Here is a 20,128-nt window from a genome sequence, read left to right on the forward strand (position 1 = left end):
CTGGGCTGAAGCCCCAGCTCTGAGAACCACCCCCCTCCCCCAGGTTTCAGAGCCCAGTCTCCAACCCAAGCAAGATTGTGAGCCCTCCAGTGTGAGCCCTGCAAGTCAGTTGACCCGGGCACTGAGACTCGCTGCTACAGGTGTGGGGGTATTAGGGTATTTTTGTAATGTAGATATGTTTTGTGCTTGTGGGCAAGCTACTGGTGTCAGGGCTCTGAACCAAAACTGGACAGCATAAAGGCACACATAAAGCAGGCTGTGACAGAATACTACTGGTGTGGATGTTCCCCAAAACATCACAGGGGACTTCCATATCATTTAACTATATCTGTCGATATTATTGCCGTACATTGTGGTTTTTTGTGTTGGTCTTTTGGTGCTAGTAGCTGTAGCACCAAAATGTTTCGATACTGGAAGTTGACATTTTGCATGGAAATTGTCCTCAAGTGGGACTGTGAATGTTAGGTAAAAACTGGGTTTGATTTGAGAGAGTTCTGAGGGTTTGAAAGCTTGCACTTCCACGGATATAATTTCTTAGTGCTCCTTGCCCATGTTGTAGCTGTGGGAAGAGTGTATTTTCCGAATTGCATGGCTAACTTAGCTGCAATAGTGAATGTGTGCATTGAACAAGCTCTGCAAGAGCTCTTGCTTTGTTCACTACCTGTTATGTATAGAAATTATTTTATGGCCTGGTGTACAGATCAGTGGTGTCACTACAAGGGGAAATGTGTATTTGGGGTAATAGAAAAAATTGTATGGGGCAGATTTTTCAGACATGTCAATCACCTACAGTTCCCACTGGCTGCAGTTAGAATTGTGGGTGTTCAGCACTACTGGCAGTCAAGCCTACATGAAAAATAGCATGCAATCATGTAAGGACTATCATAACACAGACTCTTAGGGAGCAGAGTTAAGGTTATATAGACAATACCCTAATTTTGGGATGCTGACCTTGCAGCCATAACATTTTCTCTCTCTCTCTCTCTCTCTTTTTTTTTTTTAAGGTAGTTCATTGCTTCACTTTTCCTGTAACTGGAGTTTTCCAGTAAGATCCTCTGTATTTTCAATATCCCATTACTTCTCTCTAAAATGCACGGGGCCCCACAGTGCTGAAATTGTATAATCCTCTTGCTCTTGGAAATGGGGACCCTCATCCTATGTTATCTTCACTGGCTTCTTAACAGTCTGTCTCACGACTCATCCACTGTCACTCTAACTGGTTTCTGGTTCATCCTCTGTCCCTTTCCTTAGCTTTCTGTCCATCTCTTAAATCCATTTAAAATTGCACCTCCTGGTTTTGTATCAGCAGGAAGTTCCTTGGGGGAGGGGAGTACAGACTGTCTCCTTGGAAGAGGGGAGGGCTGCTTTGGCCTGACGTCAGTCAGTCAAGGGAGTGGCATTGTGGTATGGGGCCACAGGGAATATGTAGAGCAGGTATTCTTGGCCTTTCTCCTCCACCATGTACCCACTCCCCACTGAGCCCTTGATGTGCCCCAGAATCCTTTGCCCCAGTTTCCTGTGACGTTTTACTGGAGCTGGGGCAGGGAGTGAACTGAATTAATGTTTTAATCTCTAAAGCACGTTCGTGCTATGAATGTTTTTTCATACTACTACTACTAGGATTCATTGAGATCAGGCAAATAGTTTAAGGGTGCCCCTAGCAGCTACTCGAGATGGATCAGATGAGCAGCTGTGCTTAGGGAGTGGAATTGTCCTCCCAAGACAACTGCTGGACCCCCTTTGAGATCAGCTGGTTTGGAGAAATCTTTGCCCCACAGAGGTTGGGAGTCAGAGGGCTATTGTGGTATGGTTTTGGCACTTTCACGGTGAGACGCTTGGATCCTTGGACCCTTGGACAGGTTCCTATTCACTGGCTCCCTGTGCAGCAGCTGATGGCACCTTCCTGCTTTCCTGACATGATTTATCCACCTCCACTCTGGCCGCTCACGCCCCTGGTTCTGACATGCCAGCAGCAGGGCTCTCTTTCTCTCTCAGGCAGGTCCCAGATGACTGCTTTCAGGAAGGTTTCCATAGCAACTGAAGGCAGGAAAAACCTGCCCACCAAGTTCAGTGCCTTACTATCCGGCCCATGTCTAGGGAGGGGTGCAGGCAGGAGGAGCAGGTGTGGTGATCAGGCAATTGGTGGGGAGAGGGGACACTGTTAGAAAGGGCTGTTTGTGACCAAGTGGGCAAGGAAAGGTATTGTGTTCCTCTGTGACTGCACTGTGATGAGGAAGGAACCCTCATCACCCCCAGCAGCAGACCTCTCCCTCCTCCCTTCATTCGCTAGCAGGCTGGATAATTAACTTGCCTTCAGTTCACTTTCTCCTCCACAGCTGTGTCCAACCCACTGGGCTGGCCCCTCGTTAACATGCAGCTGACAGGCTGGGTGCACTGGTTGAGCTGTGCAGAGTATGGGACAGAGAACAGCAACATTGTAAAATGCTCCCCACTCAGGTGCTGGTCAGTGATTCAGAGTGAATGTAACGTAAACCACAATGAAATACCAGGGAGTCTAAAGAAACCTAAAGGGACTCAGAAAAACAAGTAGGGCGAGGAGCCAAATTCCACCCTGACCTAATCCCCCTGCAACTCTAATTGGCTTCAGTGAAGCTGCATGAGCAAAGGGTAAGGTGAACATACGTCCCGTTTTGACCGGGATAGGTCCCCCCCTTTTTTTTAAAGCCCTGTCCTGGCCGTCCTGATTTTTTTTCCCCCAAAAGTGGGCATTTGTCCCGTTTGCTCTTGCTGACTTGATCAGTTGGCAAGAGCAAACAGGACAAGTGCCCACTTTTGGGGAAAAAGTGGGATGCGGTGCAGAAGGGATGACTACATAGATGCCAGCCTCCGCAGGGGAAGGCCGGAGGACAGTATTCCAGCATGTGAGCCCCCACAGGGTTCCAGTGACCAGGCAACAGCCTTGCATGGGGGGAGGGGGAGAAGCGCAGGGTTCCAGCGATGGGGAACAGCTATGGGGCAGGGGGCCCTCGGGCGAGCAGCTGAGGCATCCCGTTTTCTCTTTGGGAAATATGGTCACCTTAGCAAAGGGTAGGATGTGGCCCAAGCGCCCTACACCCTGGGCCCAATCACCTAAGACATGGTGGTAGCAACCTTAAAAAGGCAGTGTCAAAATGCAGGTGCCAGTCAGAATGAGGCACGAGGGGGGAAGAAATAGCCCTTATGGAAAGCTCCTAACCAAACCTATCTACGAGGTTCAGATGCAGCTAAAGCTCACAAGTAAAATGAGTTTGGAGGTTCTAAGCTCAGTTTTTGGTGGTGGCTTATTCACATTGCATAGTTTTCCTTTTAGCCGCTCACGAAAGACCCAGCACTGAAAGAGGAAGAGGGATGCAAGGCGGAACTCAGGGGAATTAACAGAACTACATGCAGGAAGCAGTTGAGGACAGCATAGACAAGTGCTGTGCATAAGTTCCAAACAAGTTCTGCCCCAAGGGAGAAGTTTATAGGTTTTTCTCACTACAGGTGGTGGAAATAACCAATATAGGTAGGGTTCAGTAGGTGAAGTTCTGCTGCTAAATTTGATTCTCGCTACTCACTGATCATGCCATCTGATCCTATTTAGACAGCTGTTCAGATAAGGAAGGAAGGAGCATTGTCATATATGTTCTCAAACAGCTGCTTTCCACTCTGTAGCAATGGCCTACACGCTGCCCAGCTAGGGATCCTGGACCACTGTAGTTCCAGTGATGTCATCGCTTGCCATTGGAGTTCAGCAGGTGCTGAAGCCATGAGCCGTAATGGACCAAGTCTGTGTTTGGGAGTCTGGTATAACCTGGGATGCTTTAAAACAATTTAAAGTCCCAAGTCTAGATTTTAGTGGGCTTTTATTAAAAAAAAGTTTCACCAAACCTGACAACAAATGGCATGATTCTTTTTTACATTCAATGTAACAAGTCTATTTCTGGATTGAAATCTTTCCTGCAGTCCTGGCAAACCATCTACAAACCTGCACATGCTAGAGAGCTGAGAAATGAAGCCAAATAGTCTGGCTTCACTGTCTGAGCTGAATCACCTGTAATAGACAAGACCATCTTCCAACCAATCAGGATTGTTCCCTATAGTGTGTTCTCCTGTGCAGGGCCCAGTTCACCTTAGGCCATGTCCACACTGTAAAGTTTTGCTGACCCAAGTTGCATTGGCATACAGCCGCTGGACTTAGTATATCGCTTGTGCACATGCATACTTGGCTCCATGCATCAGTGCTGCTTGTGTACACCAGGAGAGGTTGTGTCCATGCACAGTGCGATGCGCCAGAGATAGGTATCCCGGCATGCATCCTGCCACCATTCAGCACGCTGTCTTTTGGGTAGTTTTGGAAGATGGGGCAGAAATAAGTTGCGCAGGGGTGACTGGGAGCAAGGGGTCAATTTCCCATAATGTGGTGGTCTCCATCCCATAATAGCTCTGTCCTATAATTTTCGCACGTATTTTAAATTTCCCACGAACCCGCACAGGACTTGTCACTGTCCACCATCTTAGACAGAAGCATGGAGCCTGCACATCTCTGCACTATTGTCATGAGCATCGCAAGCACAAGCCACACAAGCCTCTGGTGTTTGCAGAGCCAGCAGAAGAACTGTGGGAAACATTAGGATTTCCTCATGGTCAGTTTGCTGTGGGACAGAGCGAGAGCCAGTTTGGTGGCATTCATAGAGCAGCTGCTTCTGAACCTAAGAAACAAGCCGTGACTGGGGGGATTTCTTTGTAACGCAGGTTTGGGATGAGCAGTGCCTGCAGAACTTTTGGATGCACAAGGCCACGTTTCTGGATCTATGTGCCAACCGCACTCTAGCCATCCATCACAGGAATATGAAACAGACCTGCACTGACCACGGAGAAGCAAGTGGCGATTATGCTGTGGAAACTTGCAATGCTAGATTACTGCAAGTCAGTGGGAAATAATTTTGGAGTGGGAAAATCCACTGTGAGGGCTGTTGTCACGCAAGTGTGTAGGGCTATTAATAGTCTCCTGCTACGCAGGGCTGTGACTCTCAGCAATGTGCAGGACATAGTGTATGGCTTTGCAGCTGTGGGGTTCCTGAACTGCGGTGGAACAGTAGATGGCATGGACATCCCTATTTTAGTCCCAGAGCACCTTGCTGCAGAGTACATAGATAGAAAGGGCTACTTTTCCATGGTTATGCAAGTGCTGGTGGATTACCGAGGATGCTTCACTGACATCAATGTTGGCTGGTCAGGGAAGGTGCATGATGCTTGCATCTTTAAGAACACAAGACCGTTCTGAAAGCCTTCTTTCCCGACTGGCAGATTCCCATTGGTGATGTTGAAATGCCAGTAGTGATCCTGTGGGATCCAGCCTACACCTTACTCCTCTGGCTTCTGAAGCCATATGCTGGCCACCTTGACAGCACCAAGGAAACATTCAGCTGCTAGCTCAGCAGGTGGAAAATGCCAGTTGAATGTGCTTTTGGTAGATTGAAAGGGCACTGGCACTGTTTACTTATCAGATTGGATTTTAGTGCAAAAAGTATCCTGATGATTATAGCTGACTCTTGTGTCTTTATGAAGCCAAGTGGGAAAAGTAGCCACGGGTGGAGCAGCTGTCTGCCAAGTTTGAACAGCCACATACAAGGGCTATCCGAAAAGCTCAAAAAGGAGCTGTACGGGTTGGGGAGGCTTTGAAAAGAGCACTTTAGCAGTGAGCCACAATAATGTGCTGTGGTGTATTGTGCTCAACCTGACATTCCAGACTGGGGGCCTTTTAGGGATTGTGTGGTTACTCCTGTGGGAATTCTGCATCAAAAAATTAAAAATTCTGGCCACACTATTTTAAAATTCTGCATATTTTATTTGTCAAAATAACACAAATATAATCATTCCAGTTTCAATTGTTTTGGTAATTTATTTCAAAACACCTGTCGGCAAGTATGTCAACAATACAGACAACGGCAAACAAGATTCCTCGCAGGAGTAGAGTTAAAGAAACCTCTATAACAACCGAGTTCCAGTTGGGGGGTGCTTAAGGGGCTGTATGGGCTGCCAGAGCTCAGACACCTGCACTCCCATCCCCCCAGAGCCCAGCTGCGGGGCACCCCCTGGCCCACAGAGCCAAGGCATGGGGCACCCCCCAGCCCAGACACCAGCACCCACAGAGCCTTTACTCCCCCTCGTCAACTTCTTTACTGTCCTGCCGGGGGACATGGTGTGCTGTGGCCCTGTCCTACCTCACCCTTTGCCAGAGCTGGCTGGGTCTCCCAGGCCCTCTCCCGTCCCCAGGAGAAAGAGGATCAAAGAGCGTGCAGCCTCTAGCCCTGCCAGGCTGAGCACTTCACTCATTGTGAGTGGCAGCCAGAAATTCCTGCGCCTTTCTCCTATCTGCTCTTTCCTTCTCCATGCAGTCTGCCATATTCACCCTGCAGGCTGTCTGTTCAAGATCTGATGCAGGATCTCTCAGAACATGTCCTCCCACATCGTCTCTTTTTTCTCTTCCTTATCAGGGTCAGTCTTTCCGCTGCTGTGACGGTGTACCCCTCAAGGGCGCAACGGCTGCAGTGACAGATAAAACACACTGGTACCATTCTTGGTATTGTAGGTACGGAAAGTGAAACCTAAGATTCAGAACTTCCCCCTTTCCTTGCTCCCCTAAAATGTTAAACAAGACATGCTTATTGACACTTCTGCTTTGGAGTGATGGTGTCTGGTGCCCCCCTCAGTCAAACCATGGTGAGCATGACCTGCTGGGGTGAGGGAAACAATGAGGGAATTGCTTGCTTGCATGAAACTGAGTACAGGGCACTGGCACCTTTTTCCACAGGTAGTGGTGATGTTAGCTGTTGTCTCACTCATGAGGGTAACAAAGGCAGAGAGATCACAGCTGCTCCTGGCAACCTGAAGTTGCCCTGGCCTGTATGCTGTTAACCTGTGTACTGCAGTGGTGCCTGCCGAAGTTATCACAGACAAGTGTGGGAAAGTGTCGTACCATGCAGGAAGAAATACAGTTGTCATCCCTAGAAATCTTTGGGAGAGGATTTGCCATGTATATGCATGGAAGCTTCATTGCGATCTCTCAGAGGATTCGAGGGACATTCCCTGTGTACATAAACATACTGCTCCACATGGTCCCCGACCGCCTAACTCTAGAGGGGAATGAAAAGCAGATAGCAACACTTCCACTCTTTGTTGCACCACTACCTCATGTAGTGTGAGTAAATTAATGAAAAGTTGATGGCCATGTCCTGCTAAGTTGGGGTTGCCATCGCTATAATGGGAAATTTATTAACACACTTACCCGAGATTCCCTCCCCTGCGTAGAGCTCGACAGGAGAGACTAGCTGTACTGCGGTGAAGTCAAAAACAGGTCCTGAACTCTCGGTCTTCTGTCCCCCATACTCCTCCTCTTCTTTGCCCATCTCCTCCTCCTTGCTGTTCACGATAGGGGCTTGTTACTCAGGCTCTTCAGAGGTATCCACTGTGGTATGATGGGTGGCAGTGGGGGTCTCTACTAAATATGGCATGCAGCTCTTTGTAAAAGCATCAGGTCTGGGGCTCAGCTCCAGATTGACTGTTGGCTTTCCTGGCTTTCTGGTATGCCTGCTGGTCCCTGTCGTACCCCTTCTCCTGCGTTCCCTGAGCAATCTGCTCATAGATGTCAGTGTTTCTTCGTCTGGATCGGAGCTGTGCCTGCACAGGCTCTTCTCCCCTGGCTCAGGAAATCCAGTATTCCTGACTACTCAGGTAGGAGTGCATCTGGAGCGTGTAGCTGGCATGAGCAGTTGCGCTCAACAGTGGAGAGCTGCTGGGTGTGCTCACCAAGCTAGGCAATTAGAAAAAGTCTTTTCAAAAATTTGCATGGCTTTAAGTGGGGGCCAGGGACCTTCCAGTCAATGTAACCTCTGGGCAGTGGAGCTAACAATTGTGACCAGAGCGGTCAGCACTGGGCATTGTGGACAGCTGCGGGAGGACTGTTAGGGTTGACATAAGTAATGTGGTGTCTTACACTTGTGCTGCGTTGACCTCTACTCTGAGAGCTGGTCTTACTGTGTTGGCATAACAGAGCACTTAGATAGGTGGGAGACAAATTTAAGTGTAGAAACATGCATGATTAGGTCAACAGAAAGCAGCTTACATTGACCTAACTTTGTAGTGTAGACCAGGCCTCAGACTGTGTTGAGTGGTGAGACTCCCACTGCATCCCTTGGGGAGACTAATCCATAGCTTAATAGACCTCACTCTTATGAAATGTTTCTCTCTCTCTCTTATTACTCCTAGTTATGTCCCCTTGTACCATTCAGAACAATTCCTCTACAGCCTCAAGGTTTACACCCTTTTTATTGTGCAAGATATTCTAAAGCTTTCCCTGTAATTCCTGGTTTACGGTTAGCGGCGTTCCCTCCAGTCTTGAATCATGATCTGAATTCCTTCCAGGTCATGTTTTCCTAGTGCCCACCACTGAATGCAGGATCCTGAGTGTGATGTAAAAGTAAACAAACAGCTTCTGTGGTGAGCAGCAACTTGATTTTTTACTTTCTTTTCCCTTTAAATCTGACATGATTTTAGTATCACAAGAATGGTGTAAAGAGATCATTTTACCGTTGCTCATATCCCTTTGTTACTCAGGTCAGAAAGGAATTTCCCTCAGGCCATGTGGGTAGGTCTTGGGTTGAGGGGATTTCATCTTGTGGAAAATTGGTGGGGGGTTGTTCATTAGGAGCAACCGGGACACAGTTGACCCCAGGTGTTGAATGAATACTCTCCTGATCACTTCTGTTTTTCTACCTTTATTTTTTTTTCTTGAGCAGAGCAGTGACCTGAGACTTTTTGGAGGGCAGCACGCCTAGAGATACACGTCGCCCTCCATCACGCACACTCCTCCAGCACCATGTCAGGTAAGTAGAGGATGCCAGGCCTTGGGGCATATTTTCCTGTCTATGTCTGAGGGCGGGACCAGCAACAATAAAGCTCTATTGAAAGAGCCTGTTTGTTCTTTTCACATAAACTGCTGCTGGTAAGCTACTGTCTCAAGGAACCATTTTCCCTTCGAGTGATGGTCCCCATTGTATTCCATTGTGGGTTTATGCATGCACCTGGAGTCAAGAATCTGAAAGTAGCGTCTCTTGGTGCGTGAATGCGCCCTGGCTAACCTCATGCCTCCGACCAACGGGAAAAAGGGTCCTTCTCACCGCCACATGGTCTGGGTCAGAACCTCCCTGTGTTCATAGCTTTAGCGTCAGCCTACAAAATAGGATTTAGATCTAGCATTGTTAATAGCTTTTAGCAGCTTATACAGTTTTATAATTTAGTGTTTTTATAGATGTTAGTGTTAGACTCTTTTCAAGGGGGAAACATCCACCTCCCCGTAGCCCTTATGGGTAGTGGACTATGCCCAAGACTCTGGCCTTCAAACTCTGCACTTCCTGCCTGCGATCCTTCTCAGTCAGGAGTGACCACCAGCACTGCCTGTACTGCCTTGGGGAAGCTCACGTTGCACTGAGTTGCAGTATCTGCTGGTCATTCCTCAATCATATCTGAGAAAGGTGGGAACTTCATCTTTGGAAATACCTCATGGAGAAGACCACGCGTCCTCAATCAAAATGCTGCAAAGTCCAAATCTAGTAGAAGTTTGTCAGGGATCAAAGAAACACTCTCATAAGCATTGAGAGTAAGTCTCCTTCTAAATCCACTTCAGAGAAGTCGGATGTGGCTCGGAGCAAGCCCATCAGCTTGGCCTAAGGGAACTTAGTATGTCCCAAGTCCCAGATGCATGACAAAAAAGCCCACAAACATTGGGCTACATCAGTACTGGCCCACGATCGGTCAGTACTGTCATCCTGGGCACCTCCCAAGCCCCAGGATCTGCTGGCACTGACAAAGACTAATCATTGCCAACTTCACTTATCCATGGCACCATCTTCCTCAAAAGTAAAACAATCTCCTCTGGCTCCAGGAGCTCAGACAGATAGAACCCTTTTACACTGGGGAGAACTGAATCCATTGCTGCTCCACAGGATGTTTTTGCTCTCCCAGATCCAGAATCCCTTACTCCAGTGGGTCCCTCTATCTCAAGAAAAATACGACAAGGAGAGTCAACCACTCCATACTCGGGATACAACTCCCCTCCAGCAACACTGATTGTATTGCCACTGGAAACAGAATTGGCCACCTCTTCCTCGGGAGACTCCAAACAACCTGATGAACCTTTGTTCCTCCATCCTACATATCCTCTGCTGCCCAAAAGACTTATACCAGTTTGGGACCAATCTCCACCTCATCTAACTCAGAGCTGCTAATATCCCATGCCATAAGGGCCTCCATAACCCCATCAACACCTTCTACGGGCCATATTGGGGGTCTTGGGACCAGTACCCCTGCAGAGTTGGTCCAATCTGCTAGGGGAGTTGCCCCTTGCCTCCCCTCAAAGAGGACGCTCAGATCTGCCCCTGGATCCTACAGAGGAGGAGGAGCAATACACTCCAGATCTGGTCATTCAGCTGGAATTAGTAAGACTGCCTTCTTCCTCTCCAGACGAAGCAGTGAACACTTTGTCTCCTTCTCCCCATAGTGACCTCAAACAGTTCCAGGACCTTCTTTACAGATTTGCGACAGAACTACACATTCCTCTTGAAGAAGTCCAGGTCTCCCACCACAAACTCCTAGATGTCCTCCACTCATCTGGATCCAACAGAACAGCACAACCTGTTAATGAAGCCATACTGGAGCCAGCTAAGATGGTCTGGCACATACCTGCCACATGTGCTCCCATTCCAAAGAGGTCAGAGAAGTGTTATTACGTGCCAGCCAAAGGGACAGAATTTTTGTTTTCTCACCCCACTGCCAACTCACTGGTCATCAGGCTGCTTCTGAAAGGGCTGAACCGCAACACTGCTTGTCTACTCCTACAGATAAAGAGGACAAGCGTCTGGACCTGTTGGGGAGAGAGTTCTTTTCATCATCTAGTCTCCAGTTCAGGCTAGCCAATTACTAAGCACTAATGGCGAAGTACAACTTCCTGAACTACTCCAGGCTTGCAGAGTTTACTGACAGTTGTCCACAACAGGACAGAGCTCATTCTGGGCTCTGATAGATGAAGGCAAACTGATAGCCAAGACCGATCTCCGGTCCATAGTTGATACAGCTGACATCTCTGCTAGAGCTGTGGCCTACCGCCATTGTTCTGCATAGGGAGTCATGGATCCATGCATCAGGATACCCTAGGGTGGTCCAGAATAATGTCAAGGACCATCCCTTTGATGAATCGCAGCTCGTCTGATGAAAGACCAACAAGTCCCTCCATACCTTGAAGAACTTTAGAGTTACCCTTCACTCCATGGGCATATACATGCTTGCCCCTAACAGGAGGTTTCACTGCCAGTCATCTAGACCTAGGCCTATGGCTCAACAGTTTTTCCACCAGAGGCCCTATGAACCACCACACAAGAGGCAGAGGATTCAAAAGACCTGCTTCCCCCCACCCTCTGCACCCTATCTTCGCCTCCAGCTAAACATTATTTTTGATGGAAGCTCGAGAGCTGTGAACCACTAAGCCCAATACCTTCCAGCCCCCTCCTCCCCATCATTTGGGGGTCATCTAGCACTCTCTTTCAACACATGGAGTGCAATAACTGACAAGTGAGTGCTGAACAAATCCTCCACTCCGGCTATACAATAGAGTTTACATCCCTGCCTCTCCAAAGCACCCCCATCCCTACCCTCCTTCAGGGACCACTCTCACAAGAGTATTCTCAAACAAGATATGGACTCCCTATTGGAGCAAGGAGCAATAGAACATGTCCCTCCTCAACACCAAGGGAGCAGGTTTTACTTGACTTCCTAGTACCTAAAAAGAAGGGCGACTGGAGACTACTCAGTGTCCGCCGTCTCAACCACCTAATTCACAAATTCAGGTTTTGCATGGTCACATTGGCATCTATAATCCCATCTTTATAAAAGGACATTGTTTATGGCTCTCAGCATGAAGGACACCTCCTTTCATGTAGACATTCACCCTGCTCACAGACTCTTCAGATTCGTAGGGGCTCTGACCATTTTCAATAGAGTGCTCCCTTTTGGCATAGCAACTGCCCCCAGAGTCTTTACCAAAGTATTCTCAGCAGTAACAGCTCATGTCAGATATCTTGGTCTCATTGTCTTCCCCCACCTCAATGACTGGCTCCTTATCACTAAGTAAGGCCAGGAGGCATGTGTTCATCAACTTCTATTATGCTGCACCCCTTCTCCTCACTGAGGGTCAGTGTAAATGCCAAAAAATGTGTTTTTACCCCTATACAATTTCTGTATTGGGGTCACCTTGAATTCTATCACTGAAAGAGTGTACTTGCCCAAGGGCAGGTTCTAGACCATGAACAATATTATAGCCCAGGTACCAGTCAAGACATGTCTGCCTCTTAGGTCATATGGCCTCATGCACTTACGTTACCCCATTCGCAGGATTCCACCTTCGCTGCCTTCGGACATGGCTGCAGTTGGTATACTCGCCAAACCGCCTTCCCATGAACTTAATGGTAACCCTTCCCGCCAAGGTGCTATCTTCCCTTCTATGGTGGACAAATCCTCACCAGGTATCTGTGTACATCCCCTTTCTGCCTTCCTCACCGGACAGGACCATTATTACAGATGCATCCCTATTATGTTGGGGAGTCTACATTAACATGCATAGCACAAGGTACCTGGACATTTCGCAAGTCCAGGATGCACATCAATATCCTGGAATTGTGAGCAGTCCTTTCTTCCATTCATCCACACTCATCGTGTCCTTATAATATCAGACAGCCTTACGACTTTCTCCTACATCAACAAGCAGGGAGGAGCAAGATCCATCCCCTTGTGTGCAGAAGGGGTCAGCCTATGGAACTGACATGTCAGCAATCAAATCATCCTATCAGCAGCCCACCTTCCAGAGAAACAAAATGTGCTTACAGACTCCTTCAGCAGACATTTTGCAGTCGACCACAAGTGGGAGCTCCACGACTCAGTACCGCACAATATTTTCACTCTATGGGTATCCTCAACCAGGGATCTGTTCGCCTCTCAAACAAACGGGAAATGCATCACATATTGCTCCAGAAGAGCCTTAGGTCACCACTCCCAGTGTGACGCTCTACTTCTTTCTTGGTCGGACCAATTGAACTATGCCTTCCCTCCGCTACTGTTCTGCCACAAGTTTTATGCAAAGTCCGGCAAGACAAGGCACAGATTATCCTGGTCACTCCCTACTGGCCCAGACAGTTTGTTTCCCAACCTCCTATGCAAGTCATACCAAGTACCAATCATCCTCCCAATGTTTTCATAGCCCGTGACCCAGTGGAGAACGGTAAGATCGAGCAGCCTGACCAGTGTCTGCTTCACCTGAGCACTTGGTATTTGGATGGGCATCATCCTTAGAACGTTCATGTTCCCCAGCTGTACAAGACATGCTTTCTAACAGTAGGAAGGACTCTACTAGAAGATGTTACTTAGCTACATGGAGGCGCTTTTCTTCTTGAGCACATCAGAAGCACAGAAATCTGCAGAAACTGCAGATATTCCTCTCATCTTAGTCTATATCCTTTCTCTAAAGATACCAGGCCTGTCCATTACCTCCTTGCAAGTCCATTTGGCAGTGATCAGTGTATTTTGTCCACCTTCTCAGGGCTGCTTTGTCTTCGCACACCCACTGATCACCAGGTTCTGGAAAGGCCTAATCAGAACATTCCCGCCTATTCAGAATCCTGCTCCTCACTGGGACCTGAACCTTGTTCTCTCAGCTCTTACAGGGCCACCCTTTGAACCTTTAGCTTCTTGCTGCACATCTCTCCATGAAGGTTGCATTCCTTGTCGCCATCACCTCAGTCAAAAGCATTGGCTAGCTTGGAGCAATGATGGCGGATACTCCTTACACTGTATTCCGTAAGGATAAGGTTTCGTTGCGTTTACACTTAAATTCTCCCCCAAAAGTAATTTCAAAATTTCATCTAAACCAGTGGATTCACTTAACTGTGTTCTGTCCGAAACTGCATCCTTCCTCAGAAAAACAGAGACTCCACTCCCTCAGTGCTTGGCAGGGCTTGGATGTTAACCTGAAAAGAACAAAACCAATCAAGATGCTCCTGAGGCTATTGGTTGCTATAGCAGAAAGCATGAGGGGACACTGCATCTCCACGCAGAGAATCTCTGAATGGATCTCTGGCTGCATTCTATTCTGTTATCTATTGAACTTTCCTCTCTTGCCTGGGTAAGAGCTCATTCCACAAGAGCACAAGCAACAGCTATGGCATCACTTCAGGAGGTACCCCTCCTTGGTATCCGTAAGTAGCCACTTGGGGCTCTGTTCACACATTTGTGAGACATTATGCCCTGGTGCAGGACTCCTCTGCCGATGCTTCCTTTGGGACGGTGATCCTTTGCTCAGCCCTACCGTCTATCTCCTCACACCCTCTTCCTATTTAAGTACTGCTTGTCACCCACAATGGAAAACAATAGGGATCATCACTCAAAGAATAAGGGGAAGTTACTTACCTGTAACTGGAGGTTCTTTCAGATGTGTGGTCCCTACCTGTATTCCACAACCTGTCCTCCTTCCCCTCTGCTTCGGATCTTCTCTGATTTGTGCTAGAGAAGAAACTGGGCAGATGATCAGTCTGCCCCACGCTTTAGCCCGTCGGTCTGGCGCATGCGCAGACCAGTGGACACTGCTTTCAAGTTCTATGGCTCCGAGCGCATGGTGTGCATACGTGAACCCACAGTGGAATACAGATAGGGACCGTGCACCTCGAAGAACCTCCAGTTAGAGGTCAGTAATCAGAGAAATTCATTTATTTTAATGTGCTGCTTTGGTTGGGAGACCAACTGTAAAAATGCCTCTTCCTTCCCTCAAGATGATCCTGCCCATGTTCAATTGGTATTAATCCAGTTCTCCTCACCACACCACACGGAGCCCTGCAGAAGCTGCCCCAGCCATGGGACATAGAGGGAGAGAGGCTGAGATCTATTCTGCTTCATGCATCATCATCACCACTTTGCTCAGCTCTGTTCCTATCCAGGATCTTTCCCTCATGGTGGATTTGATGTTGTATGAATACAAAAAGAAGAAAAAACTTTTTTCAGAGATGTGTACCGGAAGTTCTCTCCCGCTTTGCTCCAACTACCAGCTGATCAGCCTGGGGTGGGAAGGAGTCTGAGGGGTGGTGAAGCCTTGTACGTCTGAGCCTTTCAGTCCAAGCCTTAGTAAACTATGGCCATGTCTACACTAAAGGTGTGATAGTGGCACACCTACACAGCTGTAGTGTAAGCTCTTTCCACAGTGACTGAAGGGTTTTTTTTGTTGTGGTAAGTAATCATAGAAGATTAGAGTTGGAAGAGACCTCAGGAGGTCATCTAGTCCAACCCTCTGCTCAAAGCAGGGCCAACCCCAACTAAATCATCCCAGCCAGGGCTTTGTCAAGCTGGGCCTTAAAAACCACGAAGGATGAAGTTTTCACCACCTCCCTAGGTAACCCATTCCAGTGCTTCACCACCCTCCTAGTGAAATAGTTTTTCCTAATATCCAACCTAGATCTCCTCGACTGCAACTTGAGACCATTGCTCCTTGTTCTGTCATCTGCCACCCCTGAGAACAGCCTAGCTCCATCTGCTTTGGAACCCCCCGTTCAGGTAGCTGAAGGCTGCTATCAAATCCCCCCTCACTCTTCTCTTCTGCATACTAAATATGCCCAGTTCCCTCAGCCTCTCCTCATAAGTCATGTATCCTAGCCCACTAATCATTTTCATTGCCCTCCACTGGACTCTCTCCAGTTTGTCCACATTCTTTCTGTAGTGGGGGAGGGGGCCAAAAGTGGACACAATACTCCAGGTGTGGCCTCACCAGTGCCGAATAGAGGGGAATAATCACTTCCCTGGATCTACTAATGCAGCCCAATATGCCGTTAGCCTTCTTGGCAACAAGGGCACCCTGTTGACTCATATCCAGGTTCTTGTTCACTGTAATCCCCTTGTCCTTTTTTGCAGAACTGCCGCTTAGCCAGTTGGTCCCCAGCCTGTAGCAGTGCATGGGATTCTTCCATCCTAAGTGCAGGACTCTGTACTTGTCCTTGTTGAACCTCATCAGATTTCTTTTGGCCCAGTCTTCCAATTTGTCTAGGTCACTCTGGACCCTATCCCTACCCTCCAATGTATCTCTTTTCCCCCCAGCTTAGTGTCATCTTCAAAAATCCACCTCTCTGAGTGGAAGTAGCTAGATCAACAGAAGAATTCTTCCATTGACTTAGCTGTGTCAGCATAGACACAGCACTCCAAGGGTGTGCATTCTGAGTGCCATAGCTATGCTGACTTAACTTTTAGGTGTAGACCAGGGCTGTATCCCCTTCCAGCAGGGACAGTCTCGGATTCTCTCACCCCACATTCACAATCCTTCCCCATCTCCCTTTTACTCCCCTCACAACAGTTCCTTCTGTTCCATCCATCCGTGGTGGAGGTGCTGCTGGACAACTGCAGCAGAGCAAACCACTTACCCAGAGCTGTGATGCTCCCAACTGAACAGAGCAGGGGTTGAGTCTGATTAGTGAACATGGCTCCTTTTTCTTTTAAATGAGGAGCTATGGAATGGGACTAAATCTGGCTTTAGGTTTTTTGTTTTTACTGTAACTGCAGTTTCAGCCACCGCTGGTTGAACTCCCACTACAAACTCTGAGAGGAGGTTAGATTTATCCCAACCCCTCAGTTCTACTGGAGCTGCCTCCTCTTGGAAGAGACAGATTTGGGGTCTATGTAGATACCATCAGCTCACAAGTTAAACTAGTCTGGATGGCAAAGCTCCAGGAAACTCCAGTTGCGGTGGGAATTGGACTGGTGACTCAGCAGGTGGTAGTTGTTGCACCATGAAGATTGAACGAATGCTCCAATGTGGCACATGGGGATGGTGTTTAGTTATGTTTCAGATGAGCCCTAAAATCACAATGAGACATGTTCATTTCACTTCCCTGAATACTCTCTCTCCATTATCCCTAGGATACCTGATTTTGCCCTTGTGTGCCTTTACTTAGTCATTAAATTTCTGAAATGCTGGTATAAAAAGTTTGCCTCATGTTCCATCCTAGATATGCTCCCTTTTAGTGGGAGCGACACTTACTACTCTGAGTTCCCGAGGGATGAAAGAGGCTACAGGAAACATAAGCTGATCCTGTTGGCTTCCTTGGGCAATGGTCGCACAGTTACTAAGGTGATGAGAGCTGTATAAATACCTAGGTGCCATTGTAGCCATCTGACATCTCACTGAATTTGTCGGCTGTCAGTGTTAGGTGTTAGTTAATATTTACTAAGCTGCTCCTTGTTCTTAATTATTGTGTGTGTTGATCCCTTTGTATTTAGGAAACTACACCCCCTCTTCTGGGGGCCCCTTCTCGGCTCTCACCCCCAGCATCTGGCCACAGGAGATCCTGGCAAAGTACACCCAGGTACAGCGGGGAGAGGGGAGGGGAGAACACAGTTAGTATCTGCTTTTTTCTCTTCGCTGGTAGAGTAATAAATATGAAGTGTTGCTGCTGGTTTACTGGACTCTTAATGCTGCAGGGAAGGTGCAGACTTTCTCTTTCCCCCCAAAACTGTTCTAAGCAATGAGCTGACATTTAAATTCTGTGTTTGAAGCTGCAAACAGCTGGGTCTTGCTGGTTAAACTAAGTTTTGGGTAGTGAGCGCAGCCTCTGCTGAACAGAGCCAAGGGGACACCCAGAGCCTGAAGAAACCTCTGTGGATCATTTCCCTGCTCTTTTGCAACTCTTGCACATTTGTAAAAGTGGTGGCATTTTACGATACAGAGAAGGCTCTTTTTAACCATCCACCAGTCAGTCATGGGTTCCACAGCCCTGTGTGGACTAATCCATTGTCGGAAAAGCTAAACCAGAGCATGTCACTGTGGGAGGAGTTAAGGGATGAGTGTAGAGCTTTGTAACCCGCCAGTAATGTTTGTTAAAGGCAAGTGAGTCATGGAGCCTGGTGGGATGGGCTTCTGAGCCTGTTTCTCAGAGACTCGTGCAGTGAAAGAGCATGTATATCTGTGGGGCTACCTGTGTGCCTTGTGGGGAGCACACATAGGGACCTTTGTTAGGGGTGCACTGACTGACTGGTGCCAGTCTGTGCTGTGGGGGGATGCAAGAGTGATAGTGTTAGGAGTGCACAATTGAGCAGTTGTTAGGAGTCGGTTGGGTTAGGCTTTGTCTACACATGGGATTAGCCCTGATTTCAGCCTCCAGCATAGCTGCACCTGTGCCAACCCCTGGAGCATGGGTTCCCAAACTGTGGTACGTATACCCCTGGGGGTACATGCAACATCTCAGGGTACGTGGGAGAAATTGTGTAATGGTGGATTTTATTTGTGAATTCTTTTATTTATTGCATTTTCAAAATAGACTACTCAGATGAAGCTTTAAAACTGTGAGGGAATTTGTTATATAAAATACGTTAGTTAATTTACTTCAAGATATACCCATGAGAATACAGAGACATTGACGTACAGAGCCCTCACCTCCAATCACCGTACAGCGTGCGTTCAGTTGCCCAGCAAGCGTCCAGTCTAACTGAGCTCAGAACTTAGGGGGGTTTTTTGGTTGTATACGTCACACTATAACTACAGCTGTATGTAACAGTGAAGTATGGACAGATGGCTAAGGACAGGTAGTGTTAAGAAGAACACACAAAGTATCAGTGATGAGAAGGGTAGGGGCACGCAAGCAGCTGGTAGATCTGGAAGCAGACACACAATAAGAAAAGTTTGGGAACCTCTGCTCTAGAATAAGCAAGGAAAGCTGGTATTTGTGCTGTGGAGCTGAAAGAACCTCTGACTGAAACCAGGACAGGCTCCACCAGCTTAGCCTGCCTACCCCGATGGTTTGCACTGGTACAGTTGCATTGGTGGCTGGAATGTAGACAGGGTCTTGGAGGGGCAGTGGCCAGGGGTGCATACACAGGATAATGAAGGGCTAACTATGTGTTAGAGGAGCACCTACGGGGGGGCTGTGTTAGGGTGCATTCCCAGGAGTTCCCATACACGTGGGGATTGTCTCAGAGTAGTGAGCCAGATCCACTGCCTCTCCCAAGCAGATGGTATGGCTCCTTTCCATAATGAGAAGCCAGGGTAGAGCGATGTGGGTGGGGAGTCAAGGCAGAATCTATTGAAGAGAAGCCAACGCCCTTTCCTCGCTGTGTAGTGAGGCTAGGCTAACATATTTTGCCTGTTGAACAGGGCACTGTGGTTCAGGACGGGGATGAAGGTCTTAGGGTGCATCCCAGGAGCTGGGAGTGCTCCTCCCTTACTGGGGCCCAGGCAGTGACGCAGTCTGGCACTCTAAGCAGGTGCCCCACCTAGTGGCCGAATGATGGAAATCAGTGCTATCTCTACTTTCTCTCTCTCACACCCCCAGAAAGAAGAGTTGGTGGAGCAGCCAGAATTCCGGTACGATGAATTCGGCTTCCGAGTGGATAAGGAAGGTAAGGCTGCCCCCACACTCTTTCTGGGACCATTTTATCCCCATGGCACCTCATGCGATAGGATCTCCCTTCCGCTCTCTGCGATGTCTTCAGTTCCCAGCACTATCCTGACTTCAGATTTTTTTTTAGGGGTGTGCTTTAAAAGTGCTGGCCCTCTTGGAAAGTGATGTCTAAAATGCTGGAGCGCTGGCCCAGCACAGTCTGTGACCCCAGTATAACTTTGCCATCATGAGGCAGGGAAAGTGTGTTTCGCTGGTACATTGTTGCTGCAGGAGGGGGAGGTACAGTTGTTGCAATTCACTGAGCAATATGTGCTGTGGTAAGTAGCACTATAGCTTTTCAACAGTGCAATGCAGAGCACTTACAGTGAAACCCAATGACCTTTCAGACCTTCTATCAAAGCACCTCTGGTTTCCATCCCAAGGTGGGCAACTGTGATAGGTTATTCTACCCATCCAGGTGATGGGAAATCCCTTGGCAGCTTCGCCAAGGGTGCCTGAGTAGGGACAGGTTTCAGAGTAACAGCCGTGTTAGTCTGTATTCGCAAAAAGAAAAGGAGTACTTGTGGCACCTTAGAGACTAACCAATTTATTTGAGCATAAGCTTTCGTGAGCTACAGCTCACTTCATCGGATGCATAAGCTTTCGTTAGCTACAGCATGCATCTGATGAAG

The 20,128-nt window shown here is 48.0% G+C and overlaps 1 protein-coding gene across 6 annotated transcripts in view; it reads left to right on the top strand.

The window, feature by feature from the left end:
* Window positions 1-20,128, top strand: part of SGSM3 (small G protein signaling modulator 3) — a 57,146-nt gene that overhangs the window by 13,239 nt on the left and 23,779 nt on the right. For 3 of the 6 annotated variants that reach the window (XM_084644507.1, XM_084644512.1, XM_084644510.1), the window contains 3 exons: window positions 8,781-8,867; window positions 17,341-17,426; window positions 19,389-19,455. In XM_084644507.1, the coding sequence (XP_084500633.1) occupies window positions 8,861-8,867; window positions 17,341-17,426; window positions 19,389-19,455 (160 nt within the window). In that variant the 5' untranslated portion in view covers window positions 8,781-8,860. Of the gene's footprint in view, window positions 1-6,479; window positions 6,575-8,406; window positions 8,482-8,780; window positions 8,868-17,340; window positions 17,427-19,388; window positions 19,456-20,128 lie in introns of those variants that run through there. The other 3 variants (XM_084644508.1, XM_084644509.1, XM_084644511.1) reach the window with 3 other exon arrangements.

Source organism: Lepidochelys olivacea, assembly GCF_965140295.1.
Source record: "Lepidochelys olivacea isolate rLepOli2 genome assembly, chromosome: 1".
NCBI lineage: Eukaryota > Metazoa > Chordata > Testudines > Cheloniidae > Lepidochelys > Lepidochelys olivacea.